Source organism: Bombus impatiens, unplaced genomic scaffold, assembly GCF_000188095.3.
Source record: "Bombus impatiens unplaced genomic scaffold, BIMP_2.2 scf_3953, whole genome shotgun sequence".
Taxonomy (NCBI): domain Eukaryota; kingdom Metazoa; phylum Arthropoda; class Insecta; order Hymenoptera; family Apidae; genus Bombus; species Bombus impatiens.
Genome location: NT_180372.1, coordinates 1 through 402, shown reverse-complemented (window position 1 = coordinate 402; position 402 = coordinate 1). Strand labels below are relative to the sequence as shown.

The 402-nt window shown below is 37.1% G+C and overlaps 1 protein-coding gene across 1 annotated transcript; it reads left to right on the top strand.

Annotated features, from left to right (window-relative positions):
- Positions 1 to 22: 22 nt before the first annotated feature.
- LOC112214011 (nose resistant to fluoxetine protein 6-like) lies at positions 23 to 396 on the top strand (the record flags this gene model as incomplete). Its single annotated transcript, XM_024372175.2, has 2 exons — positions 23 to 244; positions 377 to 396. Coding segments are annotated over exons 1-2 (204 nt in total), but the record flags the coding sequence as incomplete, so codon positions are not given.
- Between the last annotated feature and the right edge of the window lie 6 nt (positions 397 to 402).

Genomic DNA, 402 nt, shown 5'->3' with positions numbered 1-402 from the left:
TATACTGTTTGTTCGTTAGACTTATATTTTTCTGCATCTTTCAATAGCGTGATTAAAGTTATGTTTCAGAAAAGCTTAATCGTTGGTTGGTCCTTTGCAATTTTATGTAACTGCTCGGTTCTCTTCGGACTCGCGAACAGGAACATATCCTTTGGTCTCTCCGTTCTTTATTTGGCCCTCAGTAGAACATGCTGGGCATTAGGTATTGCCTGGCTTGTAGTTGCATGCACTACGAATAATGGCGGTAAGTCGATATTCTTCATGTCACTCAGTAATGTGGTAATGTTATTCTTCTTACTGTAAAAATATTCTTTGTGTAATGTGAAGTATTTAACGTTTTGCAAACTAAACCCAAGTATATTTGTTACGTTTGCAGGTATCGTGAACAAAATCTTATCGCTG